The sequence below is a fragment of the Cuculus canorus genome, chromosome 11 (genome assembly GCF_017976375.1).
Source record: "Cuculus canorus isolate bCucCan1 chromosome 11, bCucCan1.pri, whole genome shotgun sequence".
NCBI lineage: Eukaryota > Metazoa > Chordata > Aves > Cuculiformes > Cuculidae > Cuculus > Cuculus canorus.
Window position 1 is genome coordinate 5106323 of NC_071411.1, and position 20895 is coordinate 5127217.

Genomic DNA, 20895 nt, shown 5'->3' on the forward strand with positions numbered 1-20895 from the left:
ATGACCTTACTGTAATCAAACTTTGAGTTCATGAATTTTTCAAACGTAGATCAAGCCAACGCTCTGAATTGTTAATACACAGTAGACCGCAGCTACACTACTCCAGGAAAAATTAGCCAGTCATAATTCCCCATTCCTCCTCCTAAATCTTCCTGATCTAGGATAATTTTCAATAATCTTTCGTAACACGTAGAACACCACGCAGCCATTAATCTCCACCTCAATCGGGCACTAGACTTCAAGTCAAGTATCTAAACCACAGCACACCTGTCTTCCTCATTATCCAACACCTTTTTTTCAGAAAAGTGGCCTTAGACCACCAAGAATAGACTGTAGCAGCTCAGGTTTCTGATACTACTGAATAACCATCAATACTATGACTTCTCAAGTATACTTGGCAGTCTGAAAATGACGGTCAAAGGGAAAAGACAAAACATTCTTACATAGCCCTAGAAGTTTGTCTCTATGCAGGCTGAACCAAAGAACCCGAAGCCCCTTAATCTTGTCATGCAAAGAGCAAGATATCTTTACATCAATTACACTAGCTGTTCATTTTATTTAGTTTAATTGAAATGTTTTCGTAACAAATAGACATCAGTATCATGGAGACCCAGACCCTTGATCAGCAGGAAAACAAATCTCAAAACAGTAGTAGAACTTAGCTCCTGCTAGTATGAATATCACTAATTATAGTTATTATGTCTAACCGTGTTCATTTGTGGGGTTTTTCTTGTTCTTCTGGAACAGAATATAAACTGATCTCATAGCTCCAACTACAGTACACTTAATTCCTTCAGTCCAACTTTTTAAAATGAAAAATAACATTTATTTTCTGCATATATAGGAGTATGTTCCAGATTTCATTTTACAGTAGTGTGTAACTGCTGTCTAAAATCCAATGCTTTCATCTCCGATAGCTATAGCAAATCTCACTATTTCACTGAATTCCTAGCCTTAATTAGCCATCTGGGTACCTTGGCCAAAAAGTTGGTAATGTCAGCCAAAAGTAAGCATAGCCTTTACTCTATTTCATAAAGAGGTTTTTTTTCCTTCAAAGCATTCAGAAAATGCAGACATGCAAAACACTCCCAAGAGCAAAATCTGTACTGTTTTCTAAAGAAATACATCTCTCTAACAATTTTCACCACATTAAACAGCATTACAGCAGGAGCAGTTGTCTGAAAGTCAATCAAAAAATTCTCCAGCATGCTAAGAACCTGCATTCCTCAACAAATAAAAGAGGGCAATAAAATAAAATGTCAAAAATACATTTTTAATAGTTAATCCAGTACACGTATTTTAAATAATCAAATGCCTTCATCTATTGTTCTAGGCATGCACAGCGTAGAATACTACCAATATCATTACTTGAAAAAACTCTCTTCCTTCTTTATATAACAGAGTCCACACCTTTACAAACAATTCATGTATGTGAGCAATAAAACAAATCTTAACATTTTATGAGGCACTCAGGAACTCAGTAGCTAGTCATGCAGAAGACCTGATCCTGTAAATCCTGTCCATGTGAACGTCCATTCTGAGCTACATGACTTCAGTAAGACTATGTAGTAATAATTCCAGCAGTTCAATTCTCACTGTCTTAAAACTGACGGTACACAAAGGTTCCTACTGGATTTCTTGAGTCAAAAGCATAAAGGTAATTCTTTAAAATTCTTTCAAAATTCCACTGAAACCCATAGAAGTACCATTTCTGGCATTTTCCTGGAATACAAAATGGTAGTATTTGCTACTACCAATCTATAAAACTGAAAAACAAAGGTGGGTTAGACTAGCAAACTGTGAACATCAGAAGAGACATTAAGAGGGTTACTGACAGACACATTCCTGATACAAAAATGCAAGGACAATGTTTATTTACTTATAACCCGTAAATAGACCTTTCTGTGGAAAACAGGTATCATCAAGATAAGAAAATCTATATTCATGACAGACTGAAATTTTCATATGACACAGAAAACATAACATACCTCAAAAAACATTTTTTTCCTAAAAGACAGATGTCATCCTTGATTGCTTAATTTATTTAGAAAGTTAGACACTAGTCACCTTAAGATTTATGATAATCAAGGCCAGTAATCTCTTATACAGAGAAAATACACCTCAGAGAAATACACCTCAGAGAAAATAATCACAAGAAATTAATATTGTTATCTCCTGCCGAAGAGTCCTTGGTCTTCTTTCTGCTGTTCTCCTGAAGCTAAGACTAAGGCAAACTCCATGCCACGTTTCATAATCCATCTACTCACTGCGACAACTGAGAAGCACCCACTGTGTTCTCTATGTTGATTAAAGGACTGGAATCAAAATGACCAGCACAAACATTGGAAAAAAAAATAATCTAAAGCAAACACTATTTTAAAAACCTCCAAAGAATTTTAGTATACTCAATGTTTCATTATATTTCCAGCTCCTGTTACCAATGGATTACGAATCTATTTCAGTTTCACTCAAACAAGTAAGCTTGCAGCCCACACAGATCTATAGGTCTCATAAAACACAAAGAGATTCTATATTGGGTTAAAAAAAGAAGCCACAAATTCAAATAATCCTTTTCTTCTTCTCCACCACCACTCCCTTTAAAACCCATTACTTCAAACACTGAAGCCTGGTTTAAGATTTCTTAATACTCAGGTTATGACAGTGTTTCAGTGTGACAAATATTTTACCTCCAAACGCACCACAAAAAGACACCGTTGCCTCGAGAGAACCAACGACTCTACCTGGTAGAAATAAATTGAGTGTCACAGAAGCCACCAAAACATTTCTCACTCAAAAAAGTGAGACGAAGGGTTTACCTAACTCACAATCTGGGAAGTTTTCCAAAATCTTTGTTTAAGGAGTGTTTAGTCTGACACAGTTCCCTCCAAAGCCCCAGAGAGATGCTAGAAATACTCACAAGAGGATAATGCATGAATGAAAAAGACTTACTAAAATCCTGTTCCAAACCATGGTTCATATCACTCTGTTTCCCCACATATCTGCACTGCAGCCACTGAAACTCCAATACACTGAACTGCACTACTGTCTTTCTAATGACACTTTATAGAACATGAGTCTTCTGCTATGGATTTCACACATCTGTCACACATCTTTTGTACACCGGGATTTGTTCTGCATTTTCTTCTGGTGTCGTTCTTTTTAAAATTAACAAAAATACTGCCAATGACAGACAAGAAGGATATTTGATTTGATTTAATACGGCAATTGCTTGCTTAGCTCTTTTATTAATTGATACCATTAGCAATAACTGTAATCACTAACTGGATATAGTTTGTTGCCTAATATTTGTACAGTTGCAGTCCTGTTGCTGCTACCTCAAGTCTTTTCCAGCTGTTGTCCATGGAAGCTGTTTGCTTTTTTTTCATTAAAAAATAAATAAATCAAAAACAACCGAATGAAAGCCGCAAAGAAACCTGAACAAACAAAAAGAAAAATAAAAAAAAACCAAAAAAAAATCAAAACAAAAAAAAAGCCTCCTGATTCTGTCCAGCTATTCTCTACATCCGACTGTTTCACAGCATGCCTAGCTCAGCCTGACACTAATCGGGATCAAACCTCCTCTGCTGCACTTCAAGCTTCATTGCAACTTCCTTCTGAATCAAATCTTTCAACTACAACTCCTGGCTCAACCCAGTAGTTCTCAGGATCAATCCAGCCATTATCATTCAAGACATAAATCAAACTTCCCAAGCTCTCCATACTTTTGCAGTAACTTCTTCAGACCTCCAAATGAAGCCAGTACATTTTGTATGATGTCTCGTTTTCACATCCTAACTTCCCCTTAGAAATTTGGATGAGAACATTTCAATCCGGGATCAATCATGTTGTCCAGTCATATTGCTCCTGCATTATCTAAGCAAACAATGTGAGAGGAAGTAGTTTCACCAACAGCCCAATTCCTAAATTTAGTTCTCCTGTCTCTTTTCAGTCACAGCTTTTTGAGGGTAAGCTGCGCTATCTCACAATGATTCTTCACACCCCCCTCCACCATACACAGGGAATCCTTTTTCCCCTCTCGTATTCAGTTTATGCCGCATACTCACATACTTCCACAAAGTAGTTACACTCCAAATCAAAAAAAAAAAATCCCCACATCACTGAAAAACTACAAAATATCCCCCCTTGTTTAAATAATCCATTTTTAGCTGATTCAGAAATTATTATTCTAACCTCTGCATGCCTTTAAGCAAGGAGAAAAGGCAATGTATAGAACTGAGCAGACAGGTTCAGAAGTGAGTGGGATAAAAATAACAATAGTGCATTATCCTGTCCCAGGTATCTGTTTGTATCTTTTCACTGTTTATCATTATGATTTCTGCTTATTTTTTAATATATTAATATTTTAGAGGGGGTAAAAAAAACCCCCAGAATTCCAAGGAAATAAGCTTTCTACTTTACTATTTCTTAAATAACATGAAATGTAAACGTACACAAATTCAAAACCACACATTTAATCAGGTAAATCTAAATCTCTTCTCAAATCTTCAATGTCTTTCAAATTTTTAAAATGTTTAAATCTTCACATTGTTAAAACGTCGATTCTGTATATGTAGCAAACATACTAAAACAGAAAGACATGACAACAATCTGCCCGTTATCCGATGTGACAACTGTTTCTCACTCAGAATAACCAGTCTCTCAGAAGAGTAATGTGTATCACAGATTCTCTCAGTTTTCATTAGTGCACTATCTCAGTTCTCCAGGGAAATTATCTTTGAACAACATATCACTCTGCCCTTGGAACCATCAAACTGACATTTGACAAAACTGTGGAAGGCTCATAAGTTAAATTTAAAACTCCGTTTAACCTTGCCTTACACATCTCATTGAGCTCCAGCCTCCCACGGAAACAATTAGGCCAACATCAGAGGGTGGTGGGAAAATTTCTAGCACTAGTCAGTATATTACACACGGAAAAAAAAAACCATCCATTTCTGCAAACAGAAAAGGTTGGGGAGTATAAAACTGACTGTAACCTGGATTAATAAAGAAAATAAAATGTTCAAGTTACTGTAGTGATTCTTGTGCTCAGAACATTTTTTATTGTAGCGGTAGATGCTCATGGCAGAGGGTTGGGAAGCACACCGATGTATTCCATTCTCGTCTGCTATCAGTATCAATAGCCCATAGTGTCATGAAACAGATGCAGCATTTTTCTAATCATTCTAACCCCCTATAAATATGGATGAATAAAAAGCCAGCTAAGGACATAGTGATTACCAGAAATTAAATAAGCTAATAAATCTATTTCTCGAGTTTTGACCTTAATGACGATTCAAGCTGCAAAAACTTAACACTTCACTGAAATCCCACAATAAACTCTAATCATACACTACAACTTCTCTGAGACTCTAGGGGTGAAAGTTGGCAGGATTATGAGGACAGTTTGCTTCAGCAAGGTCAGTTGGTTTTTTAGGTCGATAAAACATAACAGAAATTGCACCTCCAACTGCTGAACAAATGTTTCTGCATACCAATCATTAAATTCCAGTGAAATCAACCATAATGACAACCGCACAGCACAATACCTTTCTTTAAGGTCTCTCTGACTAGAGAGATTTTCTGTCAATGTTGAGCATGTTCTGATAGAAATGCTACAGTGGACACATTCAGACATAATTTCACCATAGCCAAACCCAGAGTAAATGCATTTAATTAATCTCTGGAAGAAAGAAAGGTTCTGAAAATAAATTGATTAGGCATTTTTATAATTCAGGTGGAATAACTATCCATTCAAGCACAATAAAATGTGTTTGTAGTAGATAGACAATAAAAAGAAATCATTTGATTCACTACTGCAAATCAATAAGCCTCAGATTTGAGAAACAGTTTTTTTCCAAGTAGAAAGTAACTTGCAATTGTGATGTGCATTAAAGCACACCAGGAAAAACAACCTCATCAATTTCTTTATAATGAGCCATCTATCTTTTGCCATGCAGTTAAAAGGCATCTATGTCAGAAACTTTTCCCACATCTGAGCTGTGCTTAAAGACCAAGATACAGAAACTCCCCAAACTGGCAAGCTCTGCTTTGATATGAATGAAGAACAGTGCTGTGCAAAAAGTATTCATTGACGTGAAAATTCTCAAAACTTCGCATATGAACACATTAGAAAGGCAGATTAGATATTGGGCATAATTCTAGATGGATGTGCTGCATGCAACTGGATATCTGGAACACAGCTGCAACTGCAGAACTTTGTAACTGAAATCCACCTAGAAAGTCTTTGCAGCATACATCCTCCTTTATGCTCTAATCCAACTGATCAGTGAAGAAGTAAACACTTTCTACCTTGACAACACTTGAAAACCAGGTCTGTTCCTGCCTAAAGTAAAGCTTCTTCAGTGCAGAGGACAAAACTTTGTGGCAACTTCAATTACCAGGTTCAGAAACTGAAAACTAAGTAATGAGCTTAAGAGTACAGAACTATCCTAAATACCTGCCACAGGGAAAAGAAATGAATGGGGAAAGGAAGCAGATGAACCTGTAGTCCAAACCACATAAGTTAGGTAACAGTCCAGGTAAGAGTCCAAATCATTAATTTCTAAAATACCAAGTAGGTGTTTTAATACTTGACTAATTTACAGCCATTCATAAGCATGAGAAACACAAATTAACATCAAGGCCCACTAAGAGAAGAAAAAAACATGTTGACTAGATCAATTTTTACTTTCAGCAAGTACCACAACATATAATAAGACTTGATAAGATTACTCAAGAAAAATGTACAAGCACAAATGCTAGCTAAAACACCTCCTTTGGAGTTATGTGCTGGTCCAGAACCTGGCCAGCACAAGAAGCTAAAAATTTCTGAACCAGAAGCAATAGCAATAGTAATTTGAGTAATTCAACTCGAAATCACCCTATTATGTTTGCACAAGTGGTGATGGAAAAGTATTAAGGAAAGTCTCTGATCTTAAGTACAAATCTCTGTCTTCTACTATTGTTATTGTACCACCTGTTACCTACTGGGTTGGGTTGTCTGCCAAAAAGTTATTCTTAATGTCAAACTCCCTAAACAAAGATAATAAAAGTAAACCAAAAGAAGAAAAAAAAATCTTCACATAGAACAACATATGAATTGCATATGTTGTTAATGAACTTTTTTTTTCTTACTGACTTTTGGTGAAAGCATTCATTTACTGTTAAAGTTTCTGATCTAGAAATGGAATGACCAAAAACTTCATAATAGGGACAAGCTGAAGAAAAACAAAATAAGAAAAAAAAAAAAGGAAAAAGACAAACAGAGGTTATTGATGTGGAATTAAAATTGCCAAATAAATGAAGCACCAATGAAAATCTTCATTGCGGAAGGAGCAATCAAATAGGAGAGCAGAAAATACTGACCTGGAAGTCAAGCTGGTTGGAGTAGGGATGAAAGCAGCAGTTTGGAGAAAAACAGATAGGGAAGAAGACAGCAAAAGAGAATAAAGGGAGGAACAAATTAGTTCTTTAAAAATATAACAAGCAGGTGTTATATCAGCAGATTTTATTCAAAATAAGAAAAGGAAAGGGAAGGAAAGGGAAAGCAAGATAAAATTGCTGTAGCAGTATATCCTTGCTGTACATTGACCAAAACAGAAATTGTAAAGTATAATGGAACCTTATAATTTGCAGATTGTGGAAAACCATCCATATTTATAACCATTCAATATCCTTTATCAGACAGGTTAGTTCATAGCCCATTCTCTTAAACGAGGTAGGTAACATGCTCGTCCTGTCCTATCACTTCTTATCAGCCTTTGCCCATACTTTCTGTGTACTGAAGTTAAAAAAAACACTAGGTCCTGAGCGGCACTTTCTGGCTGGACAGGCCATCTGGTCTCTTCATTAAGGGCACTCAAAGCAACCCACAACAAGGGATTTCTGAATATGGCCCTGACTGCAAAAGTAATTATTAATACAGTTCTTTTCCTCCAAATATACTACTTTCTTGCATGGAATTTGTTATCCCATTAAATGAGGTTCCAGAACCCAGCTGGAATGTTTTTTATAGTGTCAGGACCCATGAGCAAGGGCAGCCTTCCTGCTCCCTTTTCATCCTCAGTTTCACAGATGCCCAACAGAGGGTCCTTTTCTCTCCCAGTGCTTCCAACTTAATCCGAGGGACACAATGTAGGCAATTGGATACCTGCATTTCTTACATTTGGAGACCACTTTGTTACAGTTCTCCTCCCTAAGAAACCACTCAACATAAGCAATATGCTTGCATAGATGTTTATAGAATGTTAAGTAAGGTAAAGGGAACACAAATGTGACATGCACACAGGTTGCTAACAGCAAACCATTCTTGTAAGAACACAAGACTGTGAGGAATAATCTGTTTCAGAGGACTGAATTTGCACACACAATTGCAGGCAGACACATGGCATAATCAGGATCGCGAATTTATCAAGCTGCATCTTAAAACCACTTAGGTTTCTCATTCCCTTTGTTTCTTTTAGAAAGCTGTTCCAGCACCTTCATTCCTCTGAGAATTAGAAAACTTTTTCTTCCTTTCTTTTTCTTTTCAGTCTGAATTTATTAATGGATAATTTATATCCCTTGTATTATGTGCCAACAATTTATTTCTTAAATCGCTCTTCTTTCTCCACAGTGCTTACCTCTTCCCATGTTTATAGAGAAGCATCCCTACTGAGCCGTTGTTTTGTCAGAGAAACAAACCACTGTTATTCAGACTCCTCCTGTGACATGAGCACTCCTTTCCCATAATTATCCTACCAGCCCTCTCTGCACCTGTTTCCAGTTTTAATTCAGCCTCAAATATGACTGATGAGAAGTAGACAGCAGTGTTCCACATGGACTCTTGCTAGGGCTTGATGATGTTAATACCTTCCTATCCTTACTGCAAACATTTATTCTGACATATCAGGATTCACACCTCATTATTTAGACGTCCATTTCATTATTTAGTATGGCTTATAACGACACTGCCATAAGCAAATCCAGCCAACCTTTTCTTTTCCTGAACAGTATCAAGTATAACCCTTAGCTTACAGCAGGCAGTATTACTGGTCCTAACTTCACAATCATGTATTTTGTTCTATGGTATTTCACTTTATTTCATGATTCAAACTCCCTAGCATATTTCATAAATATTCTTTTCATTCTAACATAATTAATAAAAGCATTAAATAAAATACTCCTTCTATCCTGACAGTTCCTATTCAGCTGCAGTTACCTCCCCTTGGATAGGTCCTTCACACTAAAATTTAAGCTGATTGCTATCTTACCCCGTTTCATTTGCATTATCTCTCCATCCCCCCCAAAAAACAACCCCAAACCAAAAAATCCACACGACATATCCATCAAGAGAACCATGAAACTAAGTTTACCAGAGGTACATAACGCTAAGATATATTGCATTTAATTTTAACCTGTTCTCATGATAAGCAGAGAAATCATGAAAGATGTAGTAAAAGTCAAACAGCTTTAATATAGGAGGAGGAATTGGTTCTCCTATGTAGTAATAAGAAGCTATAAGATGAAAAATCAGTATAGATAAAGTAATTTAAGAAACATACCTACATGTTTGTACATATGTGGCATAACACAAATCATTAATCTTAAGTGATGCAACTCAGAAGTGTTTCTGAGGCAAGAGAACCACATTAAAACTAAAAGAATTGCCATTCATGTGAAGTCTTCGGGTGTATAAAATAAAGTTCATCTGCCAAATAGCATCCACTTATAAATTTAATTGCCTACATCTTGACGCAGATATTTATACCCTTGAGTATTTGATAAATTTTGTGTCAATACTTTCCAAAAAATAATAGAACATTTATATTATCTTATTTTAATTCATGAATGATAATGTTATTGCAAACATTTTTATTGAGAATCTATGTTGCAATTATCTTGCAATGTAATGAAGTTGGCATAACAGTGAACAGGGATTCCAGCAAGCTATTAACCAACAAATATATTACAAAAGAGCATTCATTTTCCTACAAAACCCCAGAGAAGCCCTTGCATCTAGTTAGGGGAAAGGGTGAAGATACACTGTTTCTGAACTAGGAAAAGAGAGGGGGGGAAATGGATAAAAAGTAAGGAGAGAAAATAGCAACCTAGAGCACATTATATGAATTACGAAACAGTGAGAGGAAAGAACTTTTTCAAACATGTTTCTCAAAGTTGCATTCATTTTCACAATGCTTTCTTCCCATAAAGTGGGTAAATGGAGTTTTGACTCCACCTCTCCCCTTCAATAACGAGCCAATCACGAGGTTGTTACAAGCAGAAAAACTAGCAGCACTTCATAAAAGGTTACAGTGCCTTACACTCCATCTAACCCTCTAAAAAGGGGAGTTTCAACATCAAAGTTCCCTCTCCAGGGACAACAACAGGTGGCACAGTTATATACATATTTAGATCTTTAGGCCAATATTTTTGTCCATGACCAAGTAAAGACCAAGTAACTTCCATTGATGAAATCAATAATAGATAACTTTTACATAAATCCTTTTTTTTTTTCCACATTTACCACAATTAGCTTAGATACAGTGGGTGTATAGGAACTTGGAATTAATCCTGAAAGCTGTACATTCATTCACTCAAGTGAGAAAATGTGTTAAAAGTTTATAAAACTCACAAATAAATCTTAGAGCATGATGATTGCAAAAATTGTAATGTATTACTGTCCTTGGCTGGTCATGCCACAGATATCTTATCGTAGGCATTACAGAAGTACTTAGAGGTTCATAGGAAAGCTTAACTACTTCATCACATTCAAAGTACAGTATATCCTGTTCAAACAGTCTGTGCTTACTCGGTGGTACCAAACTTTCTGAAAAATCAGTTCAGGATCAACATCCTCATCAACAACAGAATAGGTATCGGTGTCCCAAAATTTCACTGATAAAAGTGCATTGAATTAAGAAAAAAAAATACAAACTGAGAAAATTCTGTCCATTAAATAACCCATCTGAGCTCTCAGACAATATGAGGTTTTATGCTGTACAAAGCCATAGTAATACCTCTGCATCTCTTGGTTTGTTATTTCTTTGTAATCATCAATAATTCTCAGTTGCATTCAAATAAATCTACTGATCTATAGTGTCTATAGTGCCTAGCGTCACGCAGTAATTCAGGATCTTTTGTAGCCCAATGAGGACATTATTGTTTCTGTAAAAGCTATACAGTCAGTTTCCACCAGGTTGGAGTCACTATATTACACGCCCAGATCTGCAATTGCTCCTACATGTACCGATGGGTGGAATAGGCAACACTTTCTTGAACACACATATTAACTTATTTTTCTCCCAATGTGCTGCTTTAGGATCTTGGAGAGGCACAACACAAAGTCATGGTGCACAAAGTGACCACTCCTCATTACTTGCTTCCTCTGGTATCTACTTCACAACTTAAAATCAATGCAAACATTCTGGACTCCTTCTGATATAGGGAGAGAGGTAACTACTAATTAAAGTTGTCCTCAGGTAAACAGTTCTATTTGAAGTACAAATCTTTTTTGACTTTAAATTAACATCTTGGTTCTCGTGACACTTTGATTGATAATTATATACCATTCATTATTTTAATTATTAAAACTCTGCCAAATGTCTGCAGAGAAAGACAAGATTTGGCAACAGATAACCATGAAGGTTGATAAGTTGTCATCAGTAAAAGGTATTCTACACGTCTCCCTTCCCAAGCTAGTTGTTTTCATCCTCCCCTGAGGTAAACGACATTTCTGGCAGAACTTTTTCTCTTTCATGATAATACTCCCTAACGGGACAGAGCAGTGCTCTGTCCTGACTGGAACTACACCAATAATCCAACAATGAGATCCCTTAAACTTCTGTTTTGGAACCATGAATCACTTTTCTTCTGACTCAATTACTCAAAACCAACTTTATAAAATACTTGAAAACATAAGATTCCTTCTTTTATTTACCTAAGAGTGGCTAAGTACAGGAAGGGAACAAAGAAATCAGCTCCACATAAATTACTTACCACTCAAATAAACAGCAGCATACCGTATGGGAGAAGTAAGCAAGAATCATTAAATTATAAAGTGTACGAGGCAAACTGATCACAGAACTCTCCTGTTTCCATTAAGGAAAGACTGTATCTTCCCAGAAGTAAGAAAAACACTGCCTGGTCAACATCAGAAAAATATCCATTCACAGCAGACAAAGTCTATAGAGCCACTGAGAAATAATTACAACTATTATTAAATGGTCACGAGACTCGTCAGAAATACCTACCAATACTTTTTGGAACCTGTGAGAACTAGAAATGCTGTTCACACTGAAGAAACACCTGTAGGGACAGTTCCAAGTTACCAGTTACTAAAAAGCAAGGTTGCTCCCCTAGTAGGTTTTCTGGAAGGGCTGCTGTCACTGCATTGCCTATGGCTTTTCCTACCTGAGTTTCTATTTTGGAGACTACTAACAAAGTAGAAACTTTAAATTGTTCTAAAATCAGCAGACAGGAGATGCAGCTCTTAGCTAGACATTTTTTTTTCATTTCTAGTTCTATTTTACAAGACATAGCAAATATTCTGTTGAAAAACATTCTGTTCTTAACTTCTCTGCTCTGCAATGAAGATCAATAAAAATGCCACTCAATATAAGACAAATAATACAAGAATTACCTTTCTAACTCAGCAATTTTCTTATCTTTGTCATTCTTCTCATTCTCTACTTCCTTGAGTATTTCTAGAAGTCTGTCAACCTCAGCCTGAGCTTTGCCACATTCTTCTCTATAGTACGATGCCTCTTTGTCAAGCTGTTTCATTCTGTCTGCAAATTCTGGATTCATCCGTGCCTCCTCTTCAGCTTCATGAGCCTTCAGAATCAATATTTTAGAAAAATATGACAGTAATTTATATAGCTTTAAGAGCTTCAATTCTTCAGCCTCAGAGTTCAAATTTTCACTGAAAAGGATTATGGGTATTTCTGTCCAATGACAACATTTTCTACAGAGGCATTATAAAAAGGAATGAAAAGATCTTCATACACTGGAATTATAATCAAATGCTATCATCCTGAAGGGGGAGGGAATTTATTAAGGTTTTTTTACATACTGAAGTGACATTTTATGGGTGTTTTTTAAATTAAAAAACACCTTGTAATTAATTCAATTCACATTAAGCCTTTAAAGTGTTTCAAATATACAGGCAATTTCTTAATAAAGCATATTCTTTCTCTTTCCCCAAATATATGTATATATATATACACACTTTGTCCGTATGTATACATACAAACGCAGAGATACATATATACATATTGTAATCTGTATCACCAGATGTTTCAAATGCAGCTCGACACGAAAAATTTGAAAGGAAGAAATTGGTTTTATGCAGTGCTGGTTTTAAAAGACAAACTAACGAACTAAAAAGTTGCATTCAGCAGACATTTACCCAATAATCCTTTTTTTTTCTTTTATTCTTATCATTAATACTTAACCTGAAACATCAGAAGAACAAGCCCATTGGTGACAACGCACAAACCTGGCAAACACATGCATGGATGGGTGGTAGTTTCACAGACAAGAAAGAACGCAATGAATACAACAACAACAGTGCAGAGCCTAATCTTACCCCCATCAAAATTAATGGCAAAAACCCAATTAACTTCAATGGGAGCATGACCTGGCATCAAAAGTGCTTTAAACTGTTGGCTGAAAAAAATCACAGACAGATGGAAACAACAATGCACTGCAATGCTTAGCCTACCCCTTGCTTCCCATTATTCCTAATTGGCATCTTGAAAGAGCAGGCAAGGAAAAAACAAGTAGTTTAAGGCAGTGCACATTAAACATAGAAAATTCAGATAACATTCTCTTAACAGACAGGAATTTTACAGAAAGTCAGAATATTTAGAACTGAAGTTCCTCCAACTATCTTATTACGCGACGAAGATGTGGAGTTATTTATCTTAATTTCAGGGAAGAGCGAATGTAAGCAAGAAATGAAAGAAATGCAGATCAAAATGAAACATGCATGTTTTGGAAAGAATTAATATAAACTACAGACACTAGACAGTTCATATTCTTTGCAATGGTTAGAGTTTTCTGTACAAATAAGAAACAATGTGTGTTTAGTATAAATAAAAGAATTAAAAAATTGAAATTACTAGGGAAGAGACTGAGGGAGGTTGCATGTAACATATCATTTAAGCATGAGGATAATAAGAAAAAAGTGTTATTTATCCCACTCTGAGATTTTTATTTATATGAAGTATTTGGTTATCAGAATAAGCCAAGGGAATGACATGAGAAGCCTCAGCTTTCTGGCCTTGCTCTCCAAATTTTCTATTTAGGATAATACTACACGCTTCAGCCCTGAATTCTGTGCAGTTACAGTACTTTCCTAACACAGAAGCTCATTTCAAGTTAACATCCAAAAAGCATCTTGATGATTTCACTGTTTGGGTGACATGCCAGTAACAGATGATTCCTTTTATCTTCACAAATCTTCCTGCTTCAGTAATAAACTTTGATTTATTTCATACCAGGTGTTAATTGTGTCAAGGAATTTACTTCAGCTAGCTTTGTATTTTTGAAGTAAATTCAATATTCAGACTCAGGGCCAATTACATGAGAGACTGTCTACCAATTTCCAGTTGCAAAGAGCTTCAATTTTCCATCAACTCTATTAAGAAATTCGACAGTGTTTTCTCTCTCCAAAATGAAAACTAAGTGTTATTCTGCAAAGAACAGAAATAATACCATATGTTGTCAAGTAAATTCTCTCTAGGAAAAAAAATAAATACAACTCCCACTTTTAAGATACTAAGAAACCTAAAAGCATGGTGTTCCCCGTCTCTCCAGATTTCTCCTCCTCTCCTAAGTATAAACGCAGAATTTCACAGTTCCTATCTAGAACGTGTCACTCTTTCATGGTCCTCTCTGTCATATTTTTTCCTTTCTGTTCATTTTAGCATATAATCCCTTTACCAGCCTTGCTTCCACCATTTCACAAACAGGTAAACCCCTCACCTTCCTGCCTCTAACGGGTATTTTTTCGTTTTAGCATGCAGGAACTGTCGGCTTCAGCCCAAACATTTTTCCTTCCATGTGCCTCTACCCTAATTTTAATGCAGGACAAGCAGCAATACAGGAGAGGGAAGCCTGTATATGAAAATACAGAACTGGGAACGAACATCACTATCACTAATTAAGAGATATCAAATGTTCAGCTATCATAAAACACTCCTGTCACAAAGCAGCTCAGAAATGTACTGAACAAATTAGCTATTGCACAGCTTATCAGTAAAGCATCACCTGAAATAATAGATATAAATTATATTCTTCAGTTGAGCCTTAATAAACCTTGCTCAGTAGCATGCTAAGGAAACTAATAATAGGTTGCAAAAGTATTATCAATTCTTGTGCTTTCTGTGGTACTCAGGTCATTCCATATTTGTGGGATGTGGTTTTGGGAAATTCTGTAGCACAAACTTGGTCACTGTATTTCCCTATGGTTCTCAACACAAAGCAGAACCTGCGAGATATTAATTATTAAATCCAATACAACAAAGTATCCAACCTATATGGGCTTTTGAGGTGCAGCACAGTTACACACCATGTCACACAAATCAATATAAGCATCAAGTTCAAAGAAAAATATAAGACTATTCTAATCTTCAAAAAAAAATCCTACTACTACAAACCAGCAATTAAGTCGGTTGCCTCCACTTTTACAATCACCTCCTTATATAACGTTTTTCAACTACTCACAGGAATCAGATTTCTACAAGGGTATTGTCTTAAAAAGAAGGAAAGTTAGTTAAAAAGGGAGAACATAGAAGATTTTTTTTAGAAGAGCTTTCTGCAGGTGCCACTATATGAATTGCAATGAGTCCCTTGAAGGAAATCCTCACGCTGTAAACAAAACTACTGATACTACAAGAGAGCAAAACAGAGGCCGTCTGACACTGAGGAAAAAAGGCATAGAATAGCTTATGAGAGCCCTATTGTATTTTATAGCTTTGAAAGGCGTGTTTGGATTTCAACTAGGCACTTCTTTTTTTTTTTGGTTATATACAGATCGGAGTGATTTGTTGACAGATGGAGCTTGACTTTTGAGGTCAAACAGTAGACCCAAAGGAGATGAAAGGCAGCTCAGCTGATATTGACCCTGCTCCCACTCGGACAGGGCAGGCTTCTTATTGCAGGTTGTGGGAGACAGGCTTGAATCCCCTCTCACTGGAAGCTACATGGTTATCACGTGAATCAGAAAGTCTCTACCTATGACCGCTGCCCTCTTGTCTATCCTCTTTTTGTTTCATTTCTGGCCCCCTTTCTCTCCCTAGCTCCTCTGTTTTCTTGGGGAGAACACGTTTTCTGCTTTATGGGGATTTATGGGTAAGAGGGACTGGTTCATTCATACCTTTCAGCAGCGAAGTAACTAAACTCTTAATCCGTATCTGTAAATAACGCTTCTGTGTACAGATTAAGCTAGTTTCAAACTAGCACACTTGGTTTATGATGTTTAGTCTGTCCATCTTGTGACTGTGTTGTTGTATGTTATTTTTACAATTCAATAAAAATATCATATCACTCTACTATTAGAATTTCACTATTTCTTAGAGAAAAGATGTATCTTACTTGCTCAGTAAGTACTATTCTCTAGAAGTAACATTTCCTTATGTAGACCACAAATTTCCTACACAAACACCATAATACCGTGGCACAGACATGCAACATGAATTATTTAGTCTATTAAAATTTTATGGTACAATCATGCATGCATTATTCTGCATAACAGAAATGGATGGATAGATACAGTATTTCATTTTTAAAGCTTCAGACACAAACATACACAGAAATCAATCAGGTAACTTAATAAAAAAATAAACAGAACAGCAGAATTTACATGCAAGAAATTACTTTGTAAGATCCTTCAAATTTTATTACTTTCAATAATAAACTAAAAAAATTATTGTCACCTTAATTTTTCTGCAGTCTCCTTAAAATTCAAGTTTATTTTAACTTCAAGGACTGTTCTAAGCAATGTAGAGTGTATTCAACAAGTACTTTAAATTTTTATCTGACACTGCTCCAATGGAGCATTTGGAAAATTAAGTCTTTACTATTCAGAAAATGATTCACCAGAGTTCCAAATTAAAAGCATCGTTATATTTTCCTTACAGGACAAAACCAATCACATAACTTCTTATAATCAATTTTGCACAAGAATTCTTCCAGTATTTCAAAAAGTTCACCTTTCAATACAAACAATAAGAACCATGCACCCACTTCTGTTCAGATCTTATTGACAGGTGTGAACACATTGTGAAATCATTTACTACAGGCACGTGGGATTTGCATTCCTTCTGTATCATCTCCACTTTGGTACCCAAATGCGTATACTGAAATATTTCTATCCTTTGCTGTATTTTAAAAACAGCAGATGCAGCAATAAATTAAAGTCTTGGAGTTGATATTTGCGTGACAAAGTAGAGAAAAACATTTCACCACAAAAAAACCGCTATATTATTGCATAGGTTTGAAGAGGTCTACTCAGAGCTTGTTAATTTCTCTGACACACGTAAATAAGAGAGCTTTAAAACTCCAATATTTTAAAATTAGATTGCCATCTGCTTTCTTTATTTTTATTCTCAAACAAAAAACCAAGGAAACATTTCAGGCAACTCCTATTACACTATCTCAAAGAACAAAGGTGAAATCTTGGCCTTGTGGAACTCAAAGAATGTGCTGCCATTGACTTCAATCAAATGACGATTTCAATTCAAAACCTTAGGTGGTTTAGGGGGAAAAGAGGATCGTTAAGACTTATATTTTTAAAAGCAGCCTGTTACCAAAGCTGGAGAAGAAAGATGAGCAAGAAAAGCTTCTTTAAGAAAACTCATTGCATGGATATACTACCATTGCTGCCCGGTGCAAAAGAAAAAGGATCTTGTATTTGTTATTTCAGAACTGCCAAGAGGCTTCCTTTTGAATATTAAGCACGCAAAGGCAGAAAAAATAAAATTATAAAATGACTGACTGACTTCGGAATACCACACACAAATAGACTAGGAAGTAACAAATGAATTCCATACAGCAGAATAACTAATATAGCAATAATGACTGGGAAGTGTTTATGAAGATCAAGAGAAAAACTAAGACGAAAAAGACTCCAGCCTGAAAAGACATGCACAGTAGGAGTGCAACTGATATGAATAGAAACATAACCACCACAAATGTGATCCAGGATGATACAGAAAAAAAAGGGGTTATCATTCAAAGGGAAAAGCTCTTTGACCAGCAGTGTGCCGGATGGTAGAGGTGCTAATATCAGGTCTTACACTACTTACAATCAATTTATGACTGGATTCTAAAAACAGCTAACTGATAACTTTAAAAGTAAATAAACAACGTTCTGCGGCACTCTGTTTTCCCCATATGGAAGTCATGACATATCCATTACATGGTTAGAAGCTACAACCCCTAGCAATAATAGAATCCAAAGCTGGAATCCTTGTCCACTGACATTAACGGCAACATTCCCATTGACTCCAGTGAAGGCAATACCTTCCCTAATGCATAATATCACATTACTTAATCTACAAAATCGGTTCTTCTATATATACTATCCCAATGACATAGTAATTCCAATTATGATTACTATGTAAACTATAGCTTGTAAATTGCTACTACAGTTACATCATTTTTTCTGCCCTGTGTGCTCACAGCACATTAAATTAAACAGTCTCAGCCAGAAAATGAAAACTGTTCTCTGCAGAGAGAATGTTTGTTACCACTTTTCCTCAAACCGAAAAGGAACACAGCCAAGTCAAAACAGTAGATACTGTGCAATTAAAGCAGACATTGGCAAGAATAATAATGTTAAACAAGCCAAAGTGATAGAGTTCAGCTTTCCAAACACTGCCCTTTGTGTTCATCACTTGGTATTTCAGCGTTTTCTTTGATTAAATACAATCTTTCCATATTCTTTATATATGCTGACTGTATACAGTCTTTTATGAGTAAAACTGAGCTATTTTAATTTTACAAACTTTTGACAATAGTTCCAGTGACTTCCGAGATATTATCATTCACACAATCAACTCAGTCGCTTACGATAAAGCGAATAAATTAGAACATATTTAAGTTTGAAGGATCCAATAAAGTACTGCAGAAGGAGGAACTAAAAAGCAAAGCAAAGAAAATTAAAAAAATTGGCATGCTTTTTCTAAGTTGAGGACCTAAAGGCTAGGAAGATTGTTTTCTCATAAATACTATATATACCTATTTAATACATCCCATATTCTTACAATGGCCTTGAAGTCCACAAAGTTCATTTACTTGGATATAATGAATACAACATAGTGAGCATCAGAAGTATTCTGCAAAGCTCCACAGAAGAAGAGCACAACACAGGAAGGTGATGGATCCTCATGCTTTCGTATGTTACAGCGGGCATTTTAAAAAAGAACTTACTGGATTGTACATCTGATTGAACAACTGTTCAGCTTGCTACATTGCAAAGTTGGAAAGGAGTGAAGCACAGACAGGAAAAGAAGGAAAGATCCAGGAAAACAGCATTAGCTCAACAAAACCAGTGCATTCGCACAGAAGAACTTGTCATTAAAAAGTAGAAATTTAAGATTCTAAACATTCCTTGGTGAAAGTGAGAGGCACTGGGGAAACATAAATGTTGACTTTGGCTCCTAAAAAAGAATAGCTGGAGTAAGAAATTTAAGGTTTGTGTTACTTTCCCTTTCTCAAGTTAAATAACCCATGAAATAAAGAAAGGTGTCCACTTTTGATGATACATTAAGTACTGGTCTCAAGCAATGAATCAAGAGAAGTGCTTTTGGCTGAAGCGGCAATTTATCACCAAAGCTTCAAAGATGGTAATAATAAAAGATTAATTAAATTGTATCATTAAATTTATTACTTTCCTTTTGTTTAACATAAGACTGAATTTTCTATGCAGAATGACTCTTGAACATTACAGCTAGGTAAGAAGTACTTTAGTAACTGCAAATATGTCAGTAAGCAAGTAAATTCAGGATAATGAAAAGCAACAAAAGGAGGAAATTCTAGGGTGGATAATAAGATTTTATATATACACACTTGTATATATATACACACATATAGAAGAAACACTTAGCTACCTATTAGGTAATTCCTGCTGGTTTTCACTAGTACTAATACAACGTAAGTCAACAAAAAGTCTATGGAATTTTGGCAAAAAAAAAGAGCATTGAACATTCTTCTGGATTTTATGAGTTTTCTTATTTTAGTGAATTACAATCCATAATCTTTGTCACAGAAAGTTTAATAAGCATGTCCATGGTTTTAAACATTATTTTGTGTACAAAAATATAGCACAGTCACCTGAATAAATATTCTTTATAAATATTTTATTTATTACTTTTTGAAATGCGTCTACCCTATAAACTTAAAACAGTGGTCTTAGAGGCAGCACATTTTCTCCTGCTGAAATAGAAACAATTCAGTTACGCAATACTGAAAAACATCAGACCAAATCAAACACATCTTTATTATCACAAATTGATTTTATTCTCTCCAAGAACATGAAGGAGAGGAAACAAGGGATAGAGAAATTTTAAATTTAAAAAATACATCTATTTTTTAAAAGAATTTACTGATTTTGTTTGGACTTGCCCCTTGTACGCAGTTTCTTTCCAAAATAAAACTTATTACCATCAGTAGTCTTGGAAAACTAACTTCTAGCAAATGTGTGCAGATTACTATCTTTCTATTGATTGGCATTATTTGTTAAAACATAAAAATCAATATAAAACTATTATGATTTTACAATACCGTACCAAAAAGTGCCTTCTCTATGATATTTTTAGAGAGAGGAGTAGCGTGTAAGCTGCATTTCAGTTCCTCAAAATGACAGACAGCCCTTTGCAGTCACTTTTGAAACAGAGATATAAACTG

The 20895-nt window shown here is 35.5% G+C and overlaps 1 protein-coding gene across 17 annotated transcripts in view; it reads right to left on the bottom strand.

The window, feature by feature from the left end:
* Positions 1-20895, bottom strand: part of ERC2 (ELKS/RAB6-interacting/CAST family member 2) — a 416897-nt gene that overhangs the window by 236670 nt on the left and 159332 nt on the right. For 5 of the 17 annotated variants that reach the window (XR_008451685.1, XR_008451673.1, XR_008451677.1 and 2 more), the window contains 4 exons: positions 19420-19455; positions 13706-13735; positions 12623-12816; positions 7369-7380 (listed from right to left, as the gene is read on the bottom strand). Coding sequence is in view for 1 of the 17 variants with exons in the window: in XM_054076666.1 (XP_053932641.1) it covers positions 7369-7380; positions 12623-12816; positions 13706-13735; positions 19420-19455 (272 nt within the window). In the remaining 16 variants the exon portion in view is untranslated. Of the gene's footprint in view, positions 1-7368; positions 7381-12622; positions 12826-13705; positions 13736-19419; positions 19456-20895 lie in introns of all 17 variants that reach the window. The other 12 variants (XR_008451687.1, XR_008451678.1, XR_008451680.1 and 9 more) reach the window with 6 other exon arrangements.